Below are 22,752 nucleotides of genomic sequence, written 5' to 3'. Positions count from 1 at the left end.
CTCTGCCACTTGTCAGCTGCGTGACTGTGGGCAAGTCACTTCACTTCTCTGGGCCTCAGTGACCTCATCTGGAAAACGGGGATGAAGACTGTGAGCCTCACGTGGGACAGCCTGAGGGGAAAGGGGCTTGTATCTCCCCCAGCGCTTCGAACAGTGCTCTGCACATAGTCAGCGCTTAACAAATACCAACATTATTATTAATAAAGTGGCAACGCCCATCAGGGCCTCCCTTTCACCCTTCTGGACTCCCGGGCATTGGCGGCATCCGAGTGTGGTCCCGGTGGCCACCAGAGGGGGGCGCGCGTCCCCGCTCCGCGGTCACGTGACCGTCGCGGCCCCTCCCGCTCCAGACCGGGGCGCCTGGCCCTTTAAGGGGCGGGGCCCGGAGGGGGGCGGGGCCTCCTCTACCGGAAGTCTTTCCCCCCGAATCGGCGCGGCCGCGCGCCGGGCGCGAGGAGCGCGCGGTTTCCGGTCTCGCTGCCAGCTCCCCCCCCCCCCTCACGTGTCCGGGCACGTGGGGCCTGAGGGGAAAGGGGAAGGGGGCGACGGGAGGCCCGGAGGGCGGGAAAAGGCGGTGGCCTCCCCTCAGCCTCGTGACCCCAAAGGGAATCGATACTATTGATCGATCGATTGAAGCCCCCGGGTCGGGGAGGAGGGGAGCAAACCCCCAGGGGCCATGATGGTCTTCTGGCGTTTCTCTGCCAGGGTCTGCCTGGCCCCATTAAGGGGCTTCGAGGCCCGAAGGGGCCGAGGGGCGGCGGGACGCCGGCCCGATGAGGCGCCCGCCCTGCGCTTCTCACAGGCTTGGCCGAAGCTGGCGTTGGCCTTGTGGGGGAGCAGAGAGGATTCTGGGAGGGAGCCACACTCCCCGGCCGGGGCCGCCCCGGCCGGGACCGGCTCGGAGCCCACCGGAGCCCCGCTCCTGGGCCGCCTCCTCCGGCAGCTGGGCCTGGGGCTGCGCCTGGGCCTGCGGGCCTGCGTGCTGCTGCTGAAGTTCGCGCCCCTGCTCTTGGCCTACCCCCTCGCCCGCCTGTCGCCCCGCCTGTCCTCCCTCTGGCTGCGCCTGCTGCTCAAGGCCGCCGAGTCCTCGGGCCCCACCTACATCAAACTGGGCCAGTGGGCCGGCACCCGGCGCGATCTCTTCTCGGAGGAGTTCTGCGCCACGTTCTCCCGCCTGCACGTTCGCGCCGCCCCGCACCCCTGGGCCCACACCGAGCTGGTCCTCCGGGGCGCCGTGGGGGAGGACTGGCGGCGGGCCCTCCGCTTCGACAGCGAGGAGCCCGTGGGGGCCGGCTGCGTCGCCCAAGTGTACAAAGCCTACGTCAGCGTTGACCGCCTGGAGGACCCCCGCTCGGGGTCGGGGGCCCGGCCGGGGTCGGGCCTGCGAGGCCTCTTGGGGCGTCTGTGGGCGGGGCAGAAGCTGGAGGGCGCTTGGCCGGATCCCCCGTCGCCCGAGGCGCAGGGGGCCGGAAGCCCCCCGGGCAGAAACCCCTCGCCACCCCCAGCCTGCGGGGCTGAGCCGGACCACCGGATCCCGGTGGCCGTCAAGGTGAGTGCTTCCGCTCAGGGAAGCCACGTGGCCCGACGCGTAGGACACGGGCCTGGAAGTCAGAAGGACCTCGGTTTTAAGCCCGGCTCCACCGCCTGTCCGTTGCGTGACCTCGGGCGAGCCGCTTCTCTGTGCCTCGGTTACCTCGTGTGTAAAATGGGGCTTAAGGCGGCGAGCCGGATGTGGGCCGGACTCTGTGTCCGACCCGATTACCTCGTCCCGACCCCAGCTGTCAGTGCAGCGTGTACTGTAAGTGCTGGACAGATGCGGCCGTTATTACCGGCTCAGTGGAGTGTAGGTGAGCTTGGATTTGATGGTTTCGGAAAGGCGGTCCTGGGTCGAGCACTTCCCCTCCGCGGACCGGGACCGTCATCTTCAGAGAGCCCCCGGAGTCACCTCTTCCACACGCTTGGCTTTGGCGGGAGGCAGTCGGCCACCTTGAGTCAGACTTACCAGACTCCAAGGGGCCTCGGTGCTTCCAGAGGTCAATTGTCCATCCCCTGCCTCGGAGCAGGGTTGTTTCTTCATTTGAGGCCGGGGGTGGGTCGATGTGGGGTGTGGATCCCATCCAAGAAGCCTCCAGAAAAAGCAATTCTGTATCATCCTTCTGATGGGTATTCTGACGTCTCACCTCCCTCTGAATCTGGAAGCTTGGTCTGCCCTTAGTCGATGTAACCTGGGACTTTTTTTTTTAAAGAGATTCATTTAGTGCTTACTATGTGCCAGGCACTATGTGAAGCACGGTGGTAGATACAACCTAATGAGGTTGGGCACACATCACGTCCCACGTAAGGCTCACAGTCTCAATCCTCATTTTACAGTTGAGGTAATTTGAGGCCTAGAAAATTTAATTGATTTGCCCAAGGTCCCACAGCAAGCTAGTGGCAGAGCTGGGACTAGAACCCAGGTCCCTTGACTCCCAGGCCTGTACTCCTTCCACTAGGCCGCACTGCTTCCCAGCGATGTGAAACTGTCCCGATTGACAGGAGACCGAGCAAGGTCCAAAATTCCCCTCTTTGGGATGACTTTCCTGGCTAACACTTGATTATGGTGGCACATAGATGATCTGAAAACCTCAGCTTTCCACAGTGATAATTTATTTATCCAGACCCTCCTGAATGCCGGGTTATGGGATACAGACTGTCTCCCCCGACAGAGAGAAGGAGGTATTTTATCTCTGTGTTACAGCTGAGGAAACTGAAGCACCGAGAGGTTGAGTGACTTGCCCAGGGTCAAGCAGAGCCGGCAAGCTGGAATCCGGGTCTCCTGACTCCCGAGTCCCAGGTTGGTTCCCCTAAACCAAGCTGCCTCTGGCCGGTCAAAGGAAATTGAGCGGATTTCCGAGTCTCAACGTCTTCCCTTTCGTGGAGGACGCCCTAATGGGTAACGGATGAGTGAATCCCGGAGGCAGGCGGTGAGGGAGCAGGAGCCACAGAGGGCCTGGATAATAGCTGGTGGGACGATTCCTGACTCGCAGCTGTCCTGCAACTGCTTTCCTCCGGCTCCTGTTTCCCCTCCTATTAGTTATCCCCAGAAAGGATAATAATAATAATTGTAACAATAATAATTGGGTATTTCTTAAGCACCTACTAGGTTCCAGGCACGGTACTAAGCACTGGGGTGGATACAAGCAAATCAAGTTGGACATAATCCCTGTCCCACATGGGGCTCACAGTCTTAATTCCCATTTTACAGATGCAGGAGCAGAGGCACAGAGAAGTGAAGGGACTTGCCCAAGGTCACACAGCAGACACGTGGCGGAGCTGGGATTAGAACCCATGATCTCTGACTCCCAAGCCCAGGCTCTTGCCATTTATTTGCGTGGTCGGCCTGGCTAGAGTGAGTGAGGGCCCCCGGGTCACCCGACTGCCCCCAATCTGTCGGTAGATGACACGTCTGCGAGCCTGGGCCTTCTGTTTTTCTCCCTTGGGCAGGTCCTGCATCCCGGCCTGGCTCAAAAAGTCCACATAGATTTACTGCTGATGAAGATGGGCAGCCGCGTCCTGGGGCTGTTGCCAGGGGTCAAGTGGCTCAGCTTGACGGAGATCTTGGAGGAGTTTGAGAAGCTCATGATTCAACAGGTGAGCTTCCCCCCGCCCATATTATGGTCATAGTGGGGGTGTCATATAGTGCTGCCCCACATGGGGCTTCTGGGCCAAGGGGAGGAGGGGGGAACAGATAAGGAAACTGAGGCACGGAGGAATTAAACCATTTGCCCAAGGTCACCCAGGAGGCAAGTGGCGGAGCCGGGATTAGAACCCAGGGCTCTTTCCACTAGGCCAACACTCTGCTTCTTGGGGAAGCCCCAAGAGCTGGCTCCCCCCGGCCCTGGGGGCGGAGATCAGGGAACAGTTAGCCTGGGGGTTGGTGGTATTGGGATCCCCTTCTCCACCGGCCCTTGGCCGTGCCTCGTGGGTCACTCTGGACTTGAGTTGTCAGGTGGGGTGGGGAGGCCTGGCCTGTTGCCACTTAACAGCTGGCTGCTCTGCCCTCCGCTTCCCCAGACTGGTCTCACTCCACCTCCTCTTGAGGGGTTAACACTTTAGCCGCTTGGAAGCCCCCCAGCAAACATCGTCCCCAGGAGCGATGGCCGGCCTCTGGGTCCTTCCGGACCAGCTTGGGGTTGAGCTAGCAGGAGTCCAGCAGTAAGGGACATGCCAGTCCCTCTCACTGCGTAGCCCACAGCCCACAAAATCCCGCCTCTGTGGGTCGGAGCGGGATGGTCAAGGCCTGTCTTTGCCTGGGCCACCCACCCATCCAGGACATGCACCAAAGCGGCTTGGCCTCTTTTGGGGCTCTCGGGGTTTTTTTTCTTTCAGTGGCATCCGTTAGGCTTTTACTGTGTGTCAGGCACCGTCCTAAACACTGGGGTAGAGACAAGCTCATCAAGTTGGACCCAGTCCCTGTCGCACATGGGGTTCATGGTCTTAATTCCCATTGTACAGCTGAGGGAAGTAACTTGAAATAACTTGCTCAAGGTCCCACAGTGGACAAATGGCAGACCTGGGATGACAGCCCAGGTTCTCTGACTGCCAGGCCTGTGCTCTTGGCACAGGGCCATGCTGCTTCTCATCGGGTTGGGGTGGGTGGTCCCCGTCTCCCACCCTGCTGCCCGGTGACAGGGCTGACAGACCCTCAGCTCTTCGAGGTTAGGGAACGGGACACTTTGCTTTTTGGAAGTTCCCCACTGCTTCACCCAGTCCCTTGCCCCCAGGGGGTGCTCACTAAATAGCCCCACGATTAGGAGCCTGCAGGAGGTGCAGCCAGAGGCTGTCTCCTCCCCGGCTCCCCAGTCTTCCGACTCCCCATCTGTGGGCCCCTGAGGGAACCCGGTGGTCAGCACCCTTCGTCTAGAGAGTGGCTCTGCTCGGTTCGGTGTCTAGGTTTGCTCATCTGCCCCATAGCCAGTCACGAGCCACAGCCGCTTTCTCCATCTCACCGGACCGCCCGGCCCGTTTGGGGAAAGTTGTGTGGAGCCTGGGGGCGAGGTGGCCAGCAGGATCGAAGGCGGCCAGCTCTGGGCCGCGGCTTTCCCGATGGCCTCTCCGGGGCGGGAGCCCCCGCCATGCCATGCGGGGAGAACCCCGGTTTGCCATTGAAACTGAAATGTGTGGAGGAACTAGCGCGTCAGTCTTCCTTGCCGGCCGTTTGGGGTGAGATACCGGGGGGCAGGGCTCCCCCTTCGTGGCTGCCTCTCCATCCCAGGCGGGGCCGGGGCTCCCGGGGACCCGTGCTTCACCGGATCGGGCGGGGGGCCGCTCCCAGCTCCCCTCCCCTGGCGCCCTCCGTTCACCGGCAAGGGGTCCCCGACCTCTCTCCTGCCTCCGGCCACAGATCGACCTACGCTATGAAGCCTGGAACCTGGAGCGCTTCCACCACAACTTCCGGCACGTGGACTTCGTCCGGTTCCCCACCCCCCTGCGGCCCTTCGTCACCAGCAGCCTCCTGGTGGAAACTTTTGAAGTGCGAGGGCGGGGACGGGGTGGGGGGGTCTCGCGGTTAAACTCCTCCAGGCCCTTCCATCGTTGGCCAGAGGTGGGCGAGGGGGTGCGGGGCTGATGGGCACCAGACCTCAACCCGAGGGTCCGCGGAAGGGCGAGGTGGGCGGTCTGGGAGGCCAACGCCCTGCGTGCCTTTGCTTGCAGGAAAGCGTGCCCGTCTCCAGCTACCTGCCGTTGGCCGTTCCTCCGGAGCTCAAAAGGAAAATAGCCAGGCTGGGCATCGACATGCTCCTGAAGATGGTAGGGCAGGGGTGTGGATCTGCGGGAACAGGGGGTGGGTGCTGGGAGCCCCCTCCGGCCGGCACGGGGCTGGGAAATCCCCCCCAATCCCTCCACTGCCACCCCGGCTCTGGCAGGGACAAGACTCAGGAGACGGGCGGCGGGTGGAAAGGCCGGATTGCGATGGGGTTGGGCAGAGAGGATCCACCGGAGGGGCGGGCGAGGCACTGGAACTCCAAGGAGGACTGGCGGGGGTGGTCTCAGCGGCCTAGATGCACCTCTCCCTCCAGGTGTTTGTGGACAACCTGGTGCATGCTGACCTGCACCCCGGGAACATCCTGGTCCAGGGCGGAGATAGCCCGGGTGGGAGCAGGGTGGACCGGCCGGGCCCGGCGGGTGCCCGCAATCCCCCGGTGGCGGCCGCGAAGCCGCCCGCTCCCCCCCTGCGGCTGGTGCTGCTGGACGCGGGCATCGTCGCGGAGCTGCAGGAGGCCGACCGCGAGAACTTCCGCGCCGTCTTCCGGGCCGTCGTGTTGGGGCAGGTGAGGCCGCCGCTGGGGAGTGCGTGGAGGCCGATGGCCCCCCCGGTGGGGTGTGGGGCCCTGACACCCGGGGACCACCCTTCTCCCCCTCCCCAACCCCCAACCAGGGCGAGAGAGTGGCCGAGCTCATCCTGCACCATGCTCGGGCCAGCGAGTGCCGCGACGTGGAACGCTTCAAGGCTGAGATGGCGGACCTGGTGACCCGGGCCCGGGAGAACACCGTCTCCCTGGGCAAGGTGGGTGAGCCAGGTGGGGACCGGGACCCCCGTCTCCCCCTTTCCTCCCTCGGCTCCCAGATGTCCCATACCTCGGCTTTAGCCTCTTCTCGGACCCTAAGGGAGGTCCTGCTTCCCCTTGGGCTGCTCTTTTTGGTGTTCGTTGAGCACCTGCTGAGAGCAAAGCAACTCCATCAGTGGTATTTATTGAGCACTCACTTGGGGGCTGAGCATGGGAGAGTGTGTAGTTCACAGGCTGTTTCCACCCTCTGCCCTCTGGTGCACCCAGAGTCAATCAGTCAATCAGTGGTCTTTATTGACCTTTGGACACTTGATATTTTCCCACCCACAACCTCAATGCTCTTTTGTACAAATCTTTAAATTCGATATAAATTACTTATTCGTTCATATTAATCTCTGCCTCTCCCTCTGGACTCTAAGCTCGTTGTGGGCAGGGAAAGTGTCGGCTAATTCTGTTGTACTGTCCCAAGCTCTTAGTACAGTGCTTTTCACGTAGAGTTTACTCTGTGCAGAGCACTGTGGTGAACACTTGGGAGAGTACCATAGGGTAGGAAGACACGACCCTCCTGCCCTTGAGGAATTTACAATTTAGCAGGGAAGATGGATGTGAAAATATTAAAGGAGCGGAAGGATCTGTACATAAGTGGTGTGAGGGGAGCAGAGCTCTTAGGGGGTACAGACTTAAGTGCGTGGTTGCAGAAGAGAGAGAATAGGGTGGGAGGGATGAGAGGTTAATCAGGGAAGGCTTCCTGGAGGAGATGTGATGTTAATATGGCTTTGAAAATGGGGATAATGGTCGACTTTTGGTACGACGGCTTGAGTGTTGAGAGCAATATAACCAACTCAGTTATGTTGTTCTGTTGTACTCATACTCTCCCAAGAGCATGGTACAGTGCTCTGCACCCAATAAGCACTCAGAAAATGCCAATGATTGATTGAGGAGTAGGTGGTAAGAGAGAGGAGCGAGTACATTGGCATTAGAGGAGCAGAGCGTTTGGGAGGAGAGGGAGGGGTTGCCTCCCTTGCCTGGGAGGGCAGGCTGGATATCTGGCATCTTCACCCTGACTGCCCCCGGCCTGCAAAGGGCGGGGGGTGGGGGCGGAGGAGAACGTCTCCCCAGCTTCCCTCTCCAGGAGATGTCCATTCTTGGGGGAGGAGTCCAGGCAGCTAGCGGGAAAAAAAGGCTTTCAGGCTGGGGCCGGCAGGGCGTCCCTGGGTCTCCGCCGTGAGACTCCCTCTTCCCTTCCAGCTCCAGGTGGCTGACCTGCTGTCCAGTGTCTTCAAGCTGCTGATGACCCACAAGGTGAGCCGGGCTCTCCTGCTCAAGCAGGGGCCCGCTGGACGGGAGGGCCGGGTGGCAGCGGAGCGGGATGGACCGTATCTGCCCAGCGGCAGGGAGGTAGCGTCGTGGTGCCCGCCTCCGGGCCTCCCGCTTTGATCCCCACTTCGGGCCTTTGGAAGCATTCGGTCCGGGCCGCCGGGGCCTGGGGGTTGACGGAAAGCGGTACCCCAAGAGCCCCGGGGACTCCGTGCCCCTCCCGATGCCCTTGCTGCCCTTGGAGGTGACCGGGTTGGGGAGTGGGTCCGGCTGGTCTCGGAGAGACTCCCCCACCCCGCCGACGGCCTGCCTCTGCTCTCACTGTTTCAGGTGAAGCTAGAGAGCAACTTTGCCTCAATGGTCTTGGCCATCATGGTGCTGGAAGGGCTGGGCCGCTCCCTGGACCCAGGGCTGAACATCCTGGAGGCCGCCAAGCCTCTCCTCATCAGAAACTCAACTGCTGCACTCTAGGCGGGGGGCAGGGGAGCAGGAGGTGGGCCTGGAACCTCGTTACCCGTGTCCCTCTCTGGCCACAAGACCCTCTCCCCGGGTCTACCTTCTCCCCGGGCCTCCGCTCTCCACTTCCAGCCCATCGCTGGCCTCGGGCAGTTCTTTCATGGTTAAGAACGAGCGAGTACTGGATCAGCGTGCCGGTGGACAGACGTCGGTTGAGCCCCTACCAGGGGGCCGGGCTCTATACTGGGGGCTCAGGGTAGGCGCCGGAACCCAAATGCAGTCCCGAGACCGATCATCCAGACTGGAGCTCTCTCCCATCTTCTCCCTTCCCCCCAATCGTGGCCAAAGGATTTTGGAGGAACCGGGCGAGGAGCAAGAACTGCAGAGAAAATGGTCGAAGCTACCGACGCAGAAAAATCAGCCATTTAGAGTCCTTTCCCTGGGCTTAAAATGGTGGCCGGCTAAACTCTGTCATGGTAAGAAAATGGAACCCAACCCCCTGGAGATCTAGTGAGCTTCCAGGGTCGGGAGACACCAGCCCTCTTAGAAGCCTCCAATGGTGTAGCGTGGCCCATCCAAGGCGGGGGACTGGACCCTCTTTCACGGCCCTGCGGGGTCGGGGTGAGGAGCTGGGTTCTGTTGGTGGCACGGGGGATCGCTGGGGAGCAGGGAGTCGGGGTGGTGGTGGTGGATAATGGTGGTGGAACAAGTCACATTTATTGGGTGCCCATTTGGGTCAGTACAGTTGTGAAGTAGGCAATTGGGACAGTGACAAGTTCCCTGCCCACAAGGAGCTTATACCCTACTGGGGAGGCCAGCATAAAATGCCAGAATGGTCAAAAGAGATAAGCTGCTCATTGTGGGCAGGCTCTATCAACTGTTAGCATGTACTCTCCCGTGCGCTTAGCATATGCTCGGCACACCGTAAATGCTCAATAAATACGATTGATTGATTGACTGAGTGGTCCCAAGTTAAAAAAAAAAATGCCTCTTTCTTTCGCCTCCAGAAAGCTGCAGGGCATGGAGTCTCTGGGAGGTGTTGGGAGATGATCTTTTCCAAGAGGCTTAACTGTGGACCTAGACTCCAATCAGTGGTATTTATTGACCGCTGGTATTTACTGGTGCTTAGCGGGCAGATTACTAGGCTCTTGGGAGGGTACAGTGTAACAGAGTTGATAGACACATTCTCTGCCCACAAGGAGCTTCCAATGGGGGGGGGGGGGGGTGGCGCCCATCACAGTCCTGCTGAGCTTTCACCAGCACGCGCTCTAGGGACCGGGGAGAGTTCTGGCCTCAGGGATCCTGACACTCATTCTCCAGGGTCTTGTCGAGACTCCCCCTCTAGACTGTAAGCTCATACAAGAGAAGCAGTGTTGCCTAGTGGATAGAGCTCGGGCCTGAGAGTCAGAAGGATCTGGGTTCTAATCCTGGCTCTGCCACTTGTTGGCTGTGTGCCCTTGGGCAAAGCACCTCACTTCTCTTTGCCTCAGTAATCTCATCTGTAAAATGGGGATTAAGAATCTGAGCCTGTTGTGGGGCCGGGACTGGGTTCATCCTGATTCACTTGACTCTACCCCAGTGCCTGGCACATAGTAAGTGTTTAACAAATACCAGTAAAAGAAGAGCGTAGTACGACGGTCTGCACACAGTAAGAGCTCACTGATTGACCAAAAGTTGACTGGAATGAACTTTCATCTGTGGACTTCTGTGATCTGGGGTTTTTGAAAATGATCTTTGTTTCTACATCTTTGAAATCTGGCCCAAAACGGAGAGCGACAAATCGGTTGGTTTCCATGAGGACTTGAATCGGAATCTCTAACGGGCTCCGAACTCTTTGATTGAGGAAGAGTGATCCCTCTTAATGATTGTGGGAGGAAGAGGGGAGAATCTCAAGAAGATGAGGGGTCCCAAGAAGATGATGGGGGGCTTATTGGAGTCACTGGTGGAGACAGGGAAAGCCTGGCGGAGAAAGCCCTCCTACTTCAGAGTGTGAACGTCACTGACTGTCTGGCCTGATTATCTTGTACCTTCCCCAGTGCTCAGAATTGCGCGTGGCATCTAGTAAACACTTAAATACCATAATAATAACCATGATAGTATCTGTTAAGCCTTTATTAGGTGCTGAGCACTGCAGTAGGCGCTGGGGGAGATACAGCACAGTCAGGTCAGACAGTCCCTATTCTACATGGGCCTCACTTTAAGTAGGAGGGAGAAAAGGTATTGGAAAACCCATTTTGCAGATGAGGAAATTGAGGCATAGAGATGAAGTGATTTGCCCAAAGTTAGCCAGTTATTATTCATCAAGCAGTCCATCAGTATATTGAACTCCTACCATGTACAGAGTATTAAGCAATTGGGAGAGTACAGTAGATACCGACCTCTGCCCTCGAGAAGCTTACTGTCTCACGTGCAGTCAGCTGGGAAGAGGAACTCCAAGATGGACAGCCTGGAGGGATGGTAGGAGGGTGCTTCTCCTAAGCCAGGGACATTCCTTGGGCAGGGTGGATTGGGGAAGTGTGGAACCGGTGATACCAAGGACTTTTTCTGGATGGAGTGCGGGGGGAGCAATTTGAAGGGTGGGACAACTATAGTGCCAAGTTGTTCCGTTCTTGGAAGCATTCCCGCTTCCTCCTCCTAAGCCAAGCAGTAGCGCTTTGCCAGAGGGCAGGAAGGCCGCCCGAGCCTGCGCTCTTCTCATCTCTTGATGCTTGATTTGGGGTGGTGGTATTTGTATTTAAGTGCTTATTATGTACCAGGCACTGTACTAAGCGCTGGAGTGGATACAAGCAAATGGGGTTGGACGCAGTCCCCGTCCCATGTAGTGCTCACAGTCTTGATTCCCCTTTACAGATGAGGTAACCCAGAGAAGTGAGTGGCTTGCTCAGGGTCACACGGCAGTCAAGTGGCAGAGCTGCTTGCCCAGGGCTTTCAGTGCGGGGATTGGGGCTCATTGTGGTTGTTTAAATCAATTACAAATATAATTTTCTTTAGAGCTTCAATGTACCATGTGGGAGGGCCAGGTTTACAATTGTTTTGTGTTCCTACTTGTCCCCACAAAAAAAAATCCAGTTTCCTTTTCAAAAGCATATAAGGGCAATCCTCGAGAATCCAGGCTTCTTTTGTGTTAGTGAAAAGAGAAATGAGCCAGACAATGCAGGTTCCATGCTGGAAAAAAAGCACAAAACCAGGTTTATTGATGATTTTGAAACTACAAGTCCACTTATGGTAATGTGTCCTGCCCTCTTTCTGCACTTTCTTTCTGCTTCGTGCCCCCATACCTCCTCCTCCTACCTGGAATTGATTATAATTTTGGTTTCCCCATCAGATGGAGGGTAGAAGGCCTCGCCTCACCAACTCTGTTGTGTTGTCCTCTCCCAAGCATATAGTGCAGTGCTCTGCATACAGTAAGTGTGTAGTAAATACCACTGATTAACTGTTGTACTCTCTCAAGCATCTAATACAGTGTCCTCTGCACACAGTAAGCACTTAAAGACCATTGACTGTTGGATTAAGCAAAACATCCCCTTCAAGCTTGAGAAGTAGCATGACCTAGTGGAAGGAGCATAGGCCTAGGAGACAGGAAACCTGGGTTCTCATCTCAGATCTGCCACTTTGCTTTGTATGTGACCTGTGGCAGTCATTGGAGTTTGCCTGTGTCCGCCTCTGTAAAACGGAGATTAAATACCTGATGTCCCTCCCTCTTTTTTTTTTAACAGTATTTATGTGCTTACTGTGGGCCAGACACTCTACAAAAACTGCAGTAGATACAAGCTAATCTGGTTGGACACAGTCCGTATCCCACTTGGTGCTCAGAGCCTTAATCCCCATTTTACAGATGAGGAAACGGAGGCCCAGAGAAGCGAAGTGACTTGTCCAAGGTCACACAACAGACAAGTGGTGGAGCTGGGACTAATAATAATAATAATTTTGGTACTTGTTAAGTGCTTACTATGTGCCAAGCACCATGCTAAGTGCTGGGGTAGATGCAAGTTGATCAAATTGTACACAGTCCTTGTCCCACGTTAAGCTCACACTCTTAATCCCCATTTTTTTACAGATGAGGTAATTAGGGCATAGACAAGTGAAGCTGCTTGTCCAAGGTCACACAGCAGACACTTGGTGGAGCTGGGATTAGAACCCAGGTCCTTCCGACTCCCAGGCCCGGGCTCTGTCCTCTAAGCCACACTGCTTCAGCTACTATTTCATTCTTCTAAAGCTTTTCATCCTAACTCGACTACTGGCCTGCTGAGTGACCTCAGGCAAATCAGTTGCCCTCTCTGCCTCGGTTTCCTCGCCTGTAAACTGGGGGTCGGGGAGGGAGGGCTGGCGGTGGCTCCTCAGGAACAAATTGTTGTGGGGAGCGTATAACCTGGGGGAGTTGGCGAGACTGTTTCCTTCCCCACTGGGCCTTCCTCCGGCTCGGGCTGGCATGATGAAAGTCATGATTCAGAGGTAAGAACCCGGGGAAACTGTGAGACAGCCTCAGCCCGGAGAATCATCCATCATTGCTTATCTGGTTTTTTAAGGGTGAAAGAGGTGAGAGAGAAATGGTTATTACCTCAAGGCCTCGCTTCAGATTTATCTCCTGCGACTGCTTATGTTCAGAACGCCCCACTAATGCTAATTCCATCACTTATTTTAGAATTCATTTCTTCTCTGCAGGCTAAACATCACAACCACTCATTGGTTAATACACGGTTAAACTTCATGGCTACTGATTTATGTGCTAATAATTCCTGCCTCTCCCTATCAGGCCTGGTAACTATTCTATTTCTGACAATTTTTTTTTTAAAGTGGTATTTACAGGCTTACTCTGTGCTAGGCACTGTACTAAGGGCTGGGATAGATACAAGCTAAGCAGGTTGGACATGGTCCCTGTGCCACATAATAATAATAATAATTGTGGTATTAAGTGCTTACTATGTGCCAGGCACTCTATTAAGCACTGGGGTAAATGTAAGCAAATTGGGTTGGGCAGAGTCCCTTTCCCATGTGGCGCTCACAGTCTCAATCCCCATGTTACAGATGAGGGAACTGAAGCACAGAGAAGTGAAATGACTTGCCTAAGGTCACACAGCAGCCATTCATTCATTCATTCACCAGCACTTATTATGTGCAAAGCATTGTACTAAGCGCTTGGAATGTACAATTCGGCAACAGAGACAATCCCTATTGATGGGCTTACAGTCTAATCATGTGGCGGAGCTGGGATTAGAACCCAGGTCCTTTGACTCCCAGCCCTCTGCCCTTTCCATTAGGCCACACTGCCTGCCTTGTAACCTCAGTCCAGCAGCACACCCGGCTCCTGGGAAGAGGAGAAGGAACCACCTTGGTGTGATTGGAAGGAAACTGCCCCGCAGCACCCCGATCCTGCCTGAACCATCTTGGGAGAGTGAAGGCAGATCCACTTGGATGATGAATTTATAGACCTCGCTTGGAAAGGAAACTGAATTTTCCATTTCTCCAGGGCTTTTGGACGCAGTGTCACCCACACAGTCACCCACCCGCCCACCGTGGGGATGGGAACCCGCAGGTACCACCAATCCGAGCCTCGCTCCCACCAGCTACGCACCGGGGCTCAGTGCCTGTGAGGGCCCGGTTCGGTCGGCAGATGGTAGGATATAAATGAATGAACAGAAGTGTGCGACTGAAACTAGCGCTGTCTGTCTACTTTCCAATTGGCTGACTCGGGGCTGTTAGGACCTCATTTACAAGACCAAGAACTGAGCGAGAGAATGAAACACCCTCTGTGGAAGAAAAAGGAAACGAGGAAGGAGGGTGTGTGTTGCATGTATTTTACAAGTTCCATAGAGCTGTCGCACCCTGTGGCTGGTAAACAATAATAACAGCGTACAGTCACGGCTAAATGCACGTTGAACATTCGAGGAATGCATAGAAGAAATCAGTCTACTTCGTGATTCACAGAGAGACTGTTTAAGGAAAAGAGGGAATCTACCCCGGCGTTTAGAACAGTGCCAACGGTAAGTGCTTAGCAGATACCATAGGAAAAAAAAAAGGAAGGTGTCTGCCAATTATGTTACATTCTGTCGAGTCAGTGGGTCATATTTATTGAGCGCCTACTGTGTGCGGAACGCTGTACTGTGCTTGGTGCTTAGTACAGTGCTCTGCTCAATAAATGCCACTGATCGATTGAACTCTCCCAAACGCTCACTACAGTGCTCTGCACATAGTAGGCACTCAATAAATATCATTGATTAGCAAATTAAACTCTGGCCTCAGAACATGTTGAAGGGTTGCCCCAACAGACCGGCACTCATCAATCAGCGGTTGTCATCAGCTGATGGAGCCAATCACCAAAAAGATAAGCCTGTAGAAAATCTGATCATGTCCCACCTCCTCCTCCTCCCCGCCTAAGGGGATCAATGGAAGATAAAAGTCTGTGTCTCAGAACAGAGTCAGTCTCTGTCCCTTAGAAGACCGCCTCCAGCCAGATGCAATTCGTCTCCATCCAATCCGGGTCGGTGTCTGTGTGGTTGGAGGGGGCCGGTCTTCGCCGGGAAGCGAATGGTCAGTGACGGGTCACCGAGCGAACACTGACTTGCGATGGTGAGTGAACATTAGCTGTCCGATCCTTCCGTGACCTGTCCTCTCTGCAAGCGATACCGGTCACAAATCATCAGCCTCACAAGGCGAGGCCAACAACAGAGCCCCGAGGAGGACAAGTCTGCAGAGACGTTGGCCCTCCCGACCTCAGAGGCGCAGCTCAAAGGGGCGCAGTCGGGCCAAGCACTGGGGGAGGTGGGCGGGAAGCCCCCCACCTTCTGGCCTCGTCCCAGGACGTGGTCTTTTTCGGGCATTTTTGGCCTTTCCCCCCACTTCCTTTCCTCTCCAGCAATGGTGCAGGGAGGCTCCCTTTTCGTTCCTTCGGCCCACTCTGTCTTTTTTTTCCTGATATGGTATGTGCTAAGCGCTTACTATGTGGCAGGCACTGTAGTAGGTGCTGGGGTTGACACAAGCTAATCAGGATGGACCCGAGCCATGTCCCACGTGGGGAGCTCACAAGCTTAATCTCCAATTTACAGAGGAGGTACCTAAGGCAAAGAGAAGTGAAGTAACTTGTCTAGGGTCACACAACAGACAAGTGGCGGAGCCAGGATTGGGTCCTTCTGAATCCCAGGCCCGGGCTGTTGTCGCTAGGCCATACTGTTTCTCGGCGTTGGTGGCCCCCGAGCATTTGCCAGTTGCCCACCCACAGGGCCGTGGTCATCCGGCCACCCGGCCTTGAGGCAGCTGGGGCACGGCGCAGGGCCGGGGGCCCGCCTCACCGGCACGGGGCCACAAGGTGGGCCGGGACTGTCCCACGGAGGACACCGCCACCAGCGGCACAGGCCCAGCGGGGCTAGCCCGTAGCCTCCCGAGGCCCGGTAGCCCGGGACTACTAGAAAGGGATAATCCGGACTGGATTCCACCACCTTGCGCCTGGCTGCTGGAGACATCTGGAGCTCGAGGATGATGCGTTCGCTCCAGGGCAGAGGGATCTTCAGGGCCACGTCCAGGGCCACTTCCTGGGTCTGGCCGGACCAGAAATTTACGAGGACTCCTCGGCGTGTGCAGGCTGGGGAGTGGAGCAGAGGGGAACAGCACCTTGAAATGACATTTTGCTAAGAGCTGAGGTGGGAACCAAGGCCGAGACAGGATGCCAGGGAGTGGGAAATCGATCGATCACTCATATTTAGTGAGCGCTAACTGTGGGCGGGGCATTAAGTGCTTGGGAGAGGACGATGTAAGAGTGTATTCCCTGACCACCTTGCAGTCTAGAGAGGAAAACAGACTTTAATATAGATAAATTCATTCTGGGTATGGCATAGTGGCAAGAACACAGGCCAGGGAGTCATAAGGCCGTGGGCAAGTCTCTTCACTTCTCCGAGCCTCCGTTACCTCATTTGTAAAATGGGGATTGAGACAGTGAGCCTCATGTGGGACAGGGACTGTGTCTCACCTGATTTACTTGTGTCCACCCCAGAGCTCAGTCCAGTACCTGGCACAATAAGCGCTTAACAAATACCACAATTACTATTATTATAAGCGCGGCAGGGCTGAGGGAGGGGTGAGGAAAAGGTGCAAATCGAAGTGTAAGGGCGATGCAGAAGGGAGCGGGAGAAGAGGATGTGAGGGCTTGGTCAGGGAAGGCCCCGTGGAGGAGATGCGGTTTTAATGGAGAGGCCAGGCCCCCTGCCCGGCCCCGACCCTCCAACCTTGGATCAATAAGGGTAGAGAGGATGTTGGGGACGGACGGACTAAGAAATGTTTTGCCTTTAAGGTGGGGGATTGTCCTAAACACCCTTCAAATTGCAAGCCCAGACTGGGCCAACAGAGTACCTGCTGTGCTCCTGAGGACCCCATAGTCTGGGAACAATGAGTGAGGGTCTATATTTGTATATATTTTTATTCCCCTATTTATTTTGTTAATGAGGTGTTAACAAAATAAAAAATGTTGGCATTTGTTAAGCGCTTACTATGTGCAGAGCACTGTTCTAAGCGCTGGGGTAGATAGAGGGTAATCAGGTTGTCCCACATGAGGCTCATAGTCTTAATCCCCATTTTCCAGATGAGGTCACTGAGGTACAGAGAAGTTAAGTGACTTGTCCACAGTCACACAGCTGACAAGAGGCAGGGCAGGGATTCGAACCAATGACCTCTGACTCCCAAGCCCGTGCTCTTTCCACTGAGCCACGCTGCTTCTCTGCATGGGTGTACATCCCCTTGATTCTATTTATCGTGATAGTATTGTCTTGTTTTGTTTCTTTCTGTTTTGCTCTGCTGTCTGTCTCCCCCGATTAGACTGTGAGCCCGTCATTGGGCTGGGATGGTCTCTATCAGTTGCCAAATTGTCCATTCCAAGCGCTTAGTCCAGTGCTCTGCACATAGTAAGCGCTCAATAAATACTACTGAATGAAGTGAGGGTCTATTTCAGTCTGCAGCATTTAATCAGCACCTACTGTGTGCGAAGCACTGTGCTAGGTACTCTTCTCCTTTGGGTTGTATTCCCCGTAACAATAATACCAATAGTGATATTTAAGGGTTTACCAGGTGCCAAGCACTGAGCTCGATCAGATTGGACCCAATCCCTCTCCCCCACGGGGCTCACAATCCAACAGGTATTTTCCCCTCCATTTTACAGATGAGGAAACCGAGGCACAGGGAAGTTAGGTGACTTGTCCTGGGCCGCACAGCAGACAGGTGGCAGGGCGGGACTAGAACCCAGGTCTCCTGATGCCCAGTTCCCAGGCCGTCTTTCACTATGCCACTCAAACAACACATTTGTTTACCAGCCTGTGACTTTGGGCAAATCTTCACTTGATTATTCACCCCAGCCCCACAGCACTTATGTCCATAGCGTTCTTCTCTGCCACATCCTCCCTCTGTAATTTATTTTATTGTCCGTCTCCCCCATGGACAGTGAGCTGCTTATGGGCGGGACTCATGTCTACCAATGAGAAGCAGCATGGCCTAGTGGAATGAGCACGGGCCTGGGAGTCAGAAGGACCTGAGTTCTAATCCCAGCTTTGACACTTGTCTGCTATGCTACCTTAGGTAAGTCACTTCATTTCTCTGTGCCTCAGGTACTACCTCTGTAAAATGGGGATTAAGACCGTGAGCCCCATGTGGGACGTGGACTGGGTCCAACCTAACTTGTCTGTACCCCAGCTCTCAGGCACAAAGTAAACGTTTAGCAAATGCTACGTAAAACAACGACAAAATACTACAGTATCGCACTCTTTCAAGTGCTTAGTAGTAAGCGCTCAAATACCACCGATTGAGTGCTTCAAAAGGCTTTCCCTGCAAAGCTGAAATTGAAGTTTAAGGGGCTGTCTATGTAGTCAAGAGGCGGGAAAGGACAACTGTTGAAACCGGAGAAAACCCCGACGTGTCCAGTACCTTCCGGGGCGGCTTCGTCCTCTGCCACCCAGAGGACCGTTCCTGGACCGTATCTCTCGGCTCCGGCCTCCCATGGGGCCAGGACCCTGTCCCCTGGGACCAGCCGCCGGCGCCGGGCGTCCTCGTAGCGGACGATGTCATAGAAGGGGGTCGCCTGGATGCGTAGACGGCCTCGGGTCTTCGGCGACCGGCTTCTCGCAAACTCCACGAAGAAACAACCCTGGGAGTCCTGCAAAGTGACATCACGCGGTCTGCGAGAGAGCTGAGCCGAGGGGAGCGGGCCAGCCCGGCGCGGCCGGGAGACCGGATGCCGGCTCTCCTGAGCCGAGGACTTTGCTGAACGTATCCCGGGAGGTGGGGTTGTCCTAGCGTTCCCTTTTCGCAGACGGGAGAGCTATCTTGCCCGTCAGCCCAGGGACTCTGAAAGCCGTGGGATGATGGCTACACGGGTCTTCGTTGGGTGGGGACAAGGCACTTGGGACAGAATCTAGCAGAATGACCCCGGGGAAAGAGGCCGGGCCTGGGAGTCAGATGACCTGGGTTCTAATCCCGGCTCCACCGCTTGTCTGCCGGTTGGCTTGGGCAAGTCACCTCACTTTTCTGAACCTCAGTTTCCTCATCTATAGAAATGGATATTCACTGCCTGTTTTCCCTCCTACTTAGACCGTGAACCCTACGTGGGACAGGGACTGTGTCCGACCTGACGATCTCGTCTCTACCGCAGTGCTTTTGTACAGGGCTTGGCACCGAGTAAGTGCTTAACTGTCATCATTATTAGTATTATTAATTATTACTCAGACTCCTCCCTCCCTGTCTAGTCTGCGATCAGCCCACGCTAAATTACAGGGGAACAAAAAGAATGATACTTATGGAGGTATCTTTAATAAATTATAAATTGTATATTTTAAGTGGTTTATATTAATGACTGTCTCCCCTCTAGACTGTAAGATCTTTTTGGGCCGGGAATGTGTCTGCCATCTCTGTTGTATTGTACTCTCCCAAGTACGGTGCTCTGCACGTGGTAAGTGGTCAAGACATCATGATGGTGATGATGATAACATTAGTTTCCCACCAGAAGAGGAGATCATCATTTTCTAGTCCATCCCCAGCCTCCCTCCCAAACCCGGTCCCGTTGACAATTTCCATACCTCCACCTCTCGGATTATGTGGCCCGGGTAAAAATAGCCGTCAGTTTCCCTCCTTGCTAGGACTCGGGCTCCTCTCAGTAACCGGGAAGCCCCCGAGACTGTGTCATCCCCTTCCGGTGCCGCTCTCCAGGGGATCCAAGGGTGGCGAGGGTCCCACAGCTCCTCAGGGTAGCTGGGCGACGGGGCGGGGGGGTCACAAGGCCGTAAAAGGAAGAGCAGGTTACCGATCTCTCCCATTTACAAAGCCGTTTCTCCCCTCTTCCCTCCCACCGTGACTTGGCCAGTTAACCGGGCAGTTGTGGAAGCCCAGGGGCCGAGCTCTGGACTTACTGAGATCCTGCAGCAGCCATCGGAGTGACGCAGGTCTGGAACGTTCGGCAGAATTCCTCCTGGGCTGCCCTGAAAATACCTGCACGAGGGGAATGTGGCTGGGAACCTGTTGAAAGGACGCTACCCCTTCCCGCCCTCCCCGCCGCCCGCTCTCTGATCCGTCTCTTCTGCCCGTGACCACCTCCCCGCCACCCCCATGCGGTTCAGCCCGGCTTCTGTGAGTGGGGAGGTGGGGAAGAGGGGGAGGCAGGGCGAGGGCTTCGGATGGACGAAGCACTAGGCGGGATTCGCACCTTAATTGCGGGGGTCCTTGGGGTTCTCTCTCCCCGTCCCTACTGGATATTCGGAGGGTTAGGGTTCCCAACGTTTGTCTGTAGGCTGACCCGCCGCACCTTAGAGGCGGGGGAGGCCGCACTCCGGTCCTGATGAGCACCGAGAGGGGCGGGTGGGCGTCAGAGGCCACGGCCAGGAGGCCCTCAGCAATCCCTCGGGCCGACCGGCCCTGTGTACATCTGCCGGGAGCCGGGGAGGTTGCTAAGGAGACTCCGGGCCCGCCCCTGACCCAACCACTCCTGATGGGGCAAGGGAGGTCCCGGGAGATCCGATTTAACTCTCCCTCAGATTTGCCCCATCCTCCTATAGTCAATCAATCGTATTTATTGAGGGCCTTTGTGTGCAGAGCACTGGGCTAAATCCCATTCCTACCCTGAATGGGACTTCCTGCTCATGCTGTCTGTCCTCCCTTCTCCTCGGGACGTTGGATGCACTCGGCCAGCTTTTTAAAAGATGAGAGAGGAGCAGCCTGGCCTAGTGGAGAGAGCCCGGGCCTGGGAGTCAGAGGACCTGGGTTCAAATCCCAGATCTTCAAATCCCGGATCCGCCACCTGTCTGCTGTGTGACCTAGGGCAAGTGACTTCACTTCTCTGGGCCTCAGTTGCCTCCTCTGTAAAATGAAGCTTAAAACCCTGAGCCCGATGTGGGACATGGAATGTAACCAACCCGATTAGCTTGTATCCACCCCATTGCTCATAACAGTGTTTCGCACATAGTGCCATTAATAAAAGGGGTCGGGGAATTCGGCTTTTTCCTCCTCTGGAAGTGTTCAATATAAGGGTATCTAGAAAAGCAGCGTGGCTTAGTGGCTAGAGTACGGGACTGGAAGTCAGAAGGACCTGGGTTCTATTCCCGGCTCTGCCAACATGTCCGCTGTGGGACCTTGGGCAAGTCACTTCCCTTCTCTGGGCCTCAGTTACCTCATCTGTAAAATGGGGATTAAGACTGGGAGCCCCCTGTGGGACAAGGATTGTTCATTCATTCAGTCGTATTTATTGAGTGCTTACTGTGTGCAGAGCACTGTACTAAGCGCCTGGAAAGTACAGCTCAGCAACAAATAGAGACGATCCCTGCCCACAGCAGGCTCACAGTCTAGAAGTGTCCGTCCTGATTAGCTTGTAAGAGGAGCAGCGTGGCCTAGTGGCAAGAGCACGGGCTTGGGAGTCAGAGATCGTGGGTTCTAATCCCCGTTTTGCCACTTGTCTGCTGTGTGACCTTGGGCAAGTCATTTCACTTCTCTGGGCCTCAGTTACCTCATCTGTAAAATGGGGATTGAGACTGTGAGCCCCACGTGGGACAATCTGATTACCTTGTATTTACCCCAGTGATTAGAACAGTATTTGGCACATAGTAAGCACTTAACAAAAACCATAATTATTATTATATGTAGAGCAGTGATTGGCATATAGTAAGCGCTTAACAAATTTATTTATGTATGTATTTACCTGTTGTTGGGCAGGGATTGTGTCAGTTGCCGAATTGTAATAATAATAATTATGGTATCTGTTAAGCGCTTACTATGTGCTTAGCACTGTTCTAAGTCCTGGGGTAGATATAGGGTAATCAGATTGTCCCATGTGGGGCTCACTTTTTTTTTAAAATCCCCATTTTTACAGATGAGGTAACTGAGTCCCAGAGAATAATAATAATGATGGTGATATCTGTTAAGCACTTACTATGTGCCAAGCACTGTTCTAAGCGCTGGGGTAGATACAAGATAATCAGGTTGTCCCATGTGGGGCTCATAGTCTTCATCCCCATTTTTCAGATGAGGTCACTGAGGCATAGAGAAGTAAAGTGACTTGCTCAAGGCCACGCAGCAGACAAGTGGCGGAGCTGGGATTAGAACCCGGGTCCTTTGGACTCCCAAGCCCCGGCTCTTTCCACTGAGCCACGCTGCTTCTCTATCATTCCAAATACAGTGCTCTGCACATAGTAAGTGCTCAATAAATATGACTGTATTTAACTATGTGCTCTGCACATAGTAAGCGCTCAATAAATACGACTGACTGACTGAATGACTATGCTCTGCACATAGTAAGCGCTCAATAAATACGACTGACTGACTGAATGACTATGTATTGAACTCTGCGCTCTGCACATAGTAAGCTCTCAATAAGTACGACTGACAATGTAACTGCGCTCTGCACATAGTAAGCGCTCAATAGATACGACTGACTGCATGGATTTAACTCTGCGCTCTGCCCATAGTAAGCACTCAATAAATACGCCTGACTGCATGGATTGAACTCTGTGCTCTGCCCATAGTAAGCGCTCAATAAATACGACTGACAATGTATTGAACTCTGCGCTCTGCCCATAGTAAGCGCTCAATAAATACGACTGACTGCATGGATTTAACTCTGCGCTCTGCCCATAGTAAGTGCTCAATAAATACGACTGACAACGTATTTAACTCTGCGCTCTGCCCATAGTAAGCGCTCAATAAATACGACTGACTGCATGGATTGAACCCTGCGCTCTGCCCATAGTAAGCGCTCAATAAATACGACTGACTATGTATTGAACTCTGCGCTCGGCACGTAGTGAGCGCTCAATAAACACGACGCCCTGACTGGGAGGTGACGGAACAGCAGAGCTAACCGGCTCGTACCACCGAGGAGCAGGTGCGGGGGGCTTCCCGCCCTCCCCTCTGTGTCCCCCCCCAAGCCCCGCCAGTGGTAGGGCCCGGACGGCCGGAAGTGACGACACGCAGGGGG

General features: G+C 55.0%; 1 protein-coding gene across 4 annotated transcripts; it reads left to right on the top strand.

The window, feature by feature from the left end:
- Positions 1-515: 515 nt before the first annotated feature.
- On the top strand, positions 516-13,974 carry ADCK2 (aarF domain containing kinase 2). 4 transcript variants are annotated; one of them, XR_003762387.2, is made up of 9 exons: positions 516-1,549; positions 3,484-3,630; positions 5,384-5,512; positions 5,695-5,790; positions 6,060-6,311; positions 6,419-6,547; positions 7,797-7,850; positions 8,196-8,797; positions 13,580-13,974. XR_003762387.2 is itself a non-coding variant. In XM_029073229.2 (8 exons), the coding sequence occupies exons 1-8, from the start codon at positions 677-679 to the stop codon at positions 8,334-8,336; spliced, it is 1,821 nt and encodes a 606-aa protein (XP_028929062.1). In that variant the 5' UTR covers positions 516-676; the 3' UTR covers positions 8,337-8,825. The 4 variants fall into 4 exon arrangements, 2 of the variants coding, with proteins under 2 accessions (XP_028929062.1, XP_028929063.1); XR_005660480.1 differs by lacking the exon at positions 13,580-13,974 and adding an exon at positions 12,984-13,029; XM_029073229.2 differs by lacking the exon at positions 13,580-13,974 and having other exon boundaries at positions 8,196-8,825.
- The last annotated feature ends 8,778 nt before the right edge of the window (positions 13,975-22,752 follow it).

The sequence above is a fragment of the Ornithorhynchus anatinus genome, chromosome 10, assembly GCF_004115215.2.
Source record: "Ornithorhynchus anatinus isolate Pmale09 chromosome 10, mOrnAna1.pri.v4, whole genome shotgun sequence".
NCBI classification, from domain to species: Eukaryota; Metazoa; Chordata; class Mammalia; order Monotremata; family Ornithorhynchidae; genus Ornithorhynchus; species Ornithorhynchus anatinus.
The sequence above is the reverse complement of the archived record's forward strand: the minus strand, read 5'-3'. Positions and strand labels throughout refer to the sequence as shown.

Coding starts and splice junctions, on each gene's coding strand:
- ADCK2 (XM_029073229.2), top strand. CDS start 677: ATGATGGTCTTCTGGCGTTTCTCTGCCAGGGTCTGCCTGGCCCCATTA. Junction 3,631..5,383: donor AGAAGCTCATGATTCAACAG/GTGAGCTTCCCC, acceptor CTCCGGCCACAG/ATCGACCTACGCTATGAAGC. Junction 6,312..6,418: donor GGGCCGTCGTGTTGGGGCAG/GTGAGGCCGCCG, acceptor ACCCCCAACCAG/GGCGAGAGAGTGGCCGAGCT.